Genomic DNA, 3,768 nt, shown 5'->3' with positions numbered 1-3,768 from the left:
CTACTTTGCCAACAAAGGTCCATCTAGTCAAGGCTATGGTTTTTCCTGTGGTCATGTATGGATGTGAGAGTTGGACTGTGAAGAAGGCTGAGTGCCGAAGAATTGATGCTTTAGAACTGTGGTGTTGGAGAAGACTCTTGAGATTCCCTTGGACTGCAAGGAGATCTAACCAGTCCATTCTGAAGGGGATCAGCCCTGGGATTCCTTTGGAAGAAATTATGCTAAAGCTGAAACTGCAGTACTTTGGCCACCTCATTCGAGGAGTTGACTCATTGGAAAAGACTCTGATGTTGGGAGGGATTAGGGGCAGGAGGAGAAGGGGAAAACAGAGGATGAGATGGCTGGATGGCATCACTGACTTGATGGACGTGAGTCTGAGTGAACTCCGGGAGTTGATGATGGACAGGGAGGCCTGGCGTGCTGCGATTCACGGGGTCGCAAAGATTCAGACACGACTGAGGGACTGATCTGATCTGATGGTAGAATGCCACATTTTATGCTTCTGTTTTGAAACTTCTTCTCGAGCCACCTCTTCCCACCAGGTGGGATCATCCCCTCATGCACTGGGAGCCTGAGCTTCCTTGAGTACCTCTATTTGGAGGCCCTGCCCAGGAAGAGGGTGAAGTTGGAAGCACACAGCCTCTATGTCTGTCCTCTCCCTGCCATGATAAAACATGCCACATTACCTCACTTTTCCCACCAAGGAGTGTTGCGAGGGTGGGGTCCTTTCAGCCAGACCCCCAGCTCTACAACACAGCTCACACTGGGGTCACAGTCCTAAGTTCCACCGTTGAAGTTTGGGCTGGACACCCTCACCCAGGAGAATATCAGAACCATCAGCTGCAAGTAGATGTCTCATGCCCATCTAATACTGAGGACCCAACGTCCAGATTTTAGAAATAACTGTGGCTGGAGGGCACAAAGGGAATTCCCTTCTCCTGGCCTTGCAGGTCCCAGGACCCACAGCCCATAGAGAAGCGTAAAACACTAGCTGATTTCCAGTCTGTTCCCAGGGAAGACATTGCTGTGTCTCAGTGCAGAGCCCTCAGCCTCTTGAGGCCAGGACTGGCACCGTCTTCTTCCAGCTGTCCCCAGCAGGGATGTGTTTCTCCTGCCTTTCTGCCTTGGTAGGCTGACCCACCCACCAACTCCGACTGGAAGATATGGGCTCCCTCCAATTTCTGCAGGTGACCTAAGTGAATGACTTGGAGTTCCACAGAAACAGGGAAGGGCAATGTCCATCTACTCAAATGCAAAGCTGGAGGAAGACAGTGGTCTCCCATCTGGGCAAGCCTGGAGACACTCATGCCACACCTTTGAACTTAAAATCCAAATACATTGAGCATGGAAGAGGAATTTTAAAGTAATACTTAACTCCGATTGATGCAAAAAGGGTAAATCAGGTGTGAACACTGGGATTGTGGCTTTCCTATGCAGCTTAATATTATGGGTTTCTGCCAATGGCTCAGGCCACTGAAGTTCATATAATAAAAACATAGATGCATGGAACTGCATAGTAACTTGCCAATCAATTCCTTTATCCAGGAAAGTGATGAATTTCCAGCTTTCCTAAATTTGTAAGTTCTGTCTCCCCAGGTTAGATGTCAAGTTGAGCCCATGAAAGTGAAGCCCCTGACCCTGATGAAACAGCTTTTGGGGAGAGGGAGCCCCTTGGGAAGACAGAGCCCAGACCTGTGGGCCCTTGATTGCATCCTGTATGTTTACTAGTGCTTTGCAGCCCCCGTGGTCCTGAGAGTCTCACAGTAGAGCCAGCGCGACACCCACCAGGGGCCTGGGGCGAGCCGTCTGTCACACCCATGAACACATCCTTCCTGACACTCAGTGAAGGGGCAGTGGCTGTGGTCTGTCGCCCCGTTTGACCCACAGCACCATTAGGGGCCTTCCCTGTGTCTGGGTGGGGTAAAGGGAGGTCCAACCCAAACGCCCAGTGATTGCCACCTCGGTGGGCGAATCTCTGACAGGGGAGACTCCCACTGCCCCTCCCAGCACACCACCTGCCCCTCAGGTCCCAGCCCCGCCTCTCTCAAGTTCATGTCTGCTAGAAAGTTGTTTTACCTCCTGACCTGTCTGGAGAAGGATCCTGGGATGTGCCTTCTTCAGGTTCCTCAGGGAGAAGGATTTCAAATTCTTCTTCCTCCATCTAGAAAAACTCATCATGTGTCTTACTGCTGTTTCCTCCGAGCTTTCAAGGGCTCCTGACTTTTGCCTTTCTCTTGCCCATGGAAGCTGTTTGTATCGGTTTGTTGGCATGGGACGGGGTGAGGGGGCATCTGAGACACCCACTACCTCCTTTAGGGACCCTATTTTCCCCTGCACGTGGTCTCCACTTGTGGGGGGGTGTAGATTCTGTGACGGGGAGAAATGGCCAGAGATGCGTCCTGACAGACACTGTCCTGGGAGCAGTGGCCAGTGTGCCGGTTGGACGTGAGCAGGATGTTGCTGGAGGGGCTGGTGAGGAGCTCATGGGGCCAGAACAATCTGTGGGGGGAGCCTGGCAGTGAGGGCGGCAGAGGCCAAGCGCTGGGCGGTGAGGAGGGAGGCAGACACGCACAGGCTCCCTCTCCCTGTGGGGTCCAGTCCTGCAGGGAGCCCCAGATCCTTGGCGCTCAGCTCCAGACCCCTGACTCAGGTGGTCATGGTGCCAGGGCCTCCATGTCCCTGTAGATGTGGATGCTGAGTCCAAACTACACATTCCTGAGATCTTATCCCCTTGGAAGTTTCCAGGACATTCTATGATATTTTCTAGAGCAATTCCCAGTCCTCTTTGCCAAAGAGGGCATTGTCGCCCACCAGGAACTCCGGTCATCCACTCTCAAGCCCAGAGAGCTGTCTGCCCAGCCCCCGGCCCCCTCACCCCAGACCATGCCCTACAGGGCATCACCACACGTGCACCACGCACCATTGTTTGTCTCCAACATGGAGCAGATCTGTCACCTTGTGAGGTTTCTCAGGAGAAAAGTGAGACTCACAGAGCGTCCTGCCCAAGGGTAAGTGGGGAGCACCAGGCAGAGCCCAAAGGTTGCAAGGTCCTCCTGATTCCCCTGGCTCCTCCCATTGTTCCTGAAACAGGCACACGCACACAGACACTCTCACAAACACACACTCACAAACATACAAACAAAAGATACACACAAACACAACACATACACTACTTACACACATACACATACAAAAGTACAAACATAGCACACACATACAACACACACAAACACACATTTACTCACAAACATATGAACATACGTACACAGCACACAAACACAAACATAAGACACAGAGACCACTCACATACATCTATTCACAACACAGACATACAAATATACAAACACACAACACTCCACTCACACACACAAACATACAAACACACATATAAACATACATGGAACACATACAAACATAACACATACGGAAAACACACATATACTCATCTATACACAAATAGAACACACACAACACACACATATCACACCAACATAACACACATATATACACACAAACACACTATGCACAGCACCCTCACAACACACTCTCAAGCACAATACACACACACAGGCACAGTCACCATGGCCTTGGACTTACCACCCCGCTGTCCGTGAGGCAGGAGGAATGCCCATGTCTTGCGTCTCCTGGGACCGTGTGCTCTCCTGAACTCTCTGTTTCTCCTTTGAGAGCTAACACACTGCAGGCTGAATGGAGGAGATCAGTGACAGTGCCCCAGACGTACACAAACATAGAGGACATGGCGGATAT

The 3,768-nt window shown here is 51.2% G+C and overlaps 1 protein-coding gene across 3 annotated transcripts in view; it reads right to left on the bottom strand.

The window, feature by feature from the left end:
• Positions 1-3,762, bottom strand: part of LOC104987298 (GTPase IMAP family member 6) — a 9,076-nt gene extending 5,314 nt beyond the window's left edge. The window contains exons 1-2 of one of the 3 annotated variants that reach the window (XM_010838170.1): positions 3,598-3,762; positions 2,077-2,161 (exon numbers count right to left, since the gene is read on the bottom strand). In XM_010838170.1, the coding sequence (XP_010836472.1) occupies positions 2,077-2,161; positions 3,598-3,759 (247 nt within the window). In that variant the 5' untranslated portion in view covers positions 3,760-3,762. Of the gene's footprint in view, positions 1-2,076; positions 3,163-3,597 lie in introns of those variants that run through there. The other 2 variants (XM_010838163.1, XM_010838153.1) reach the window with 2 other exon arrangements.
• Between the last annotated feature and the right edge of the window lie 6 nt (positions 3,763-3,768).

This window comes from Bison bison, unplaced genomic scaffold (assembly GCF_000754665.1).
Source record: "Bison bison bison isolate TAMUID 2011002044 unplaced genomic scaffold, Bison_UMD1.0 scf7180017845997, whole genome shotgun sequence".
NCBI lineage: Eukaryota > Metazoa > Chordata > Mammalia > Artiodactyla > Bovidae > Bison > Bison bison.
Note: the sequence above shows the minus strand (reverse complement) of the source record. Positions and strands in the feature narration are given on the sequence as shown.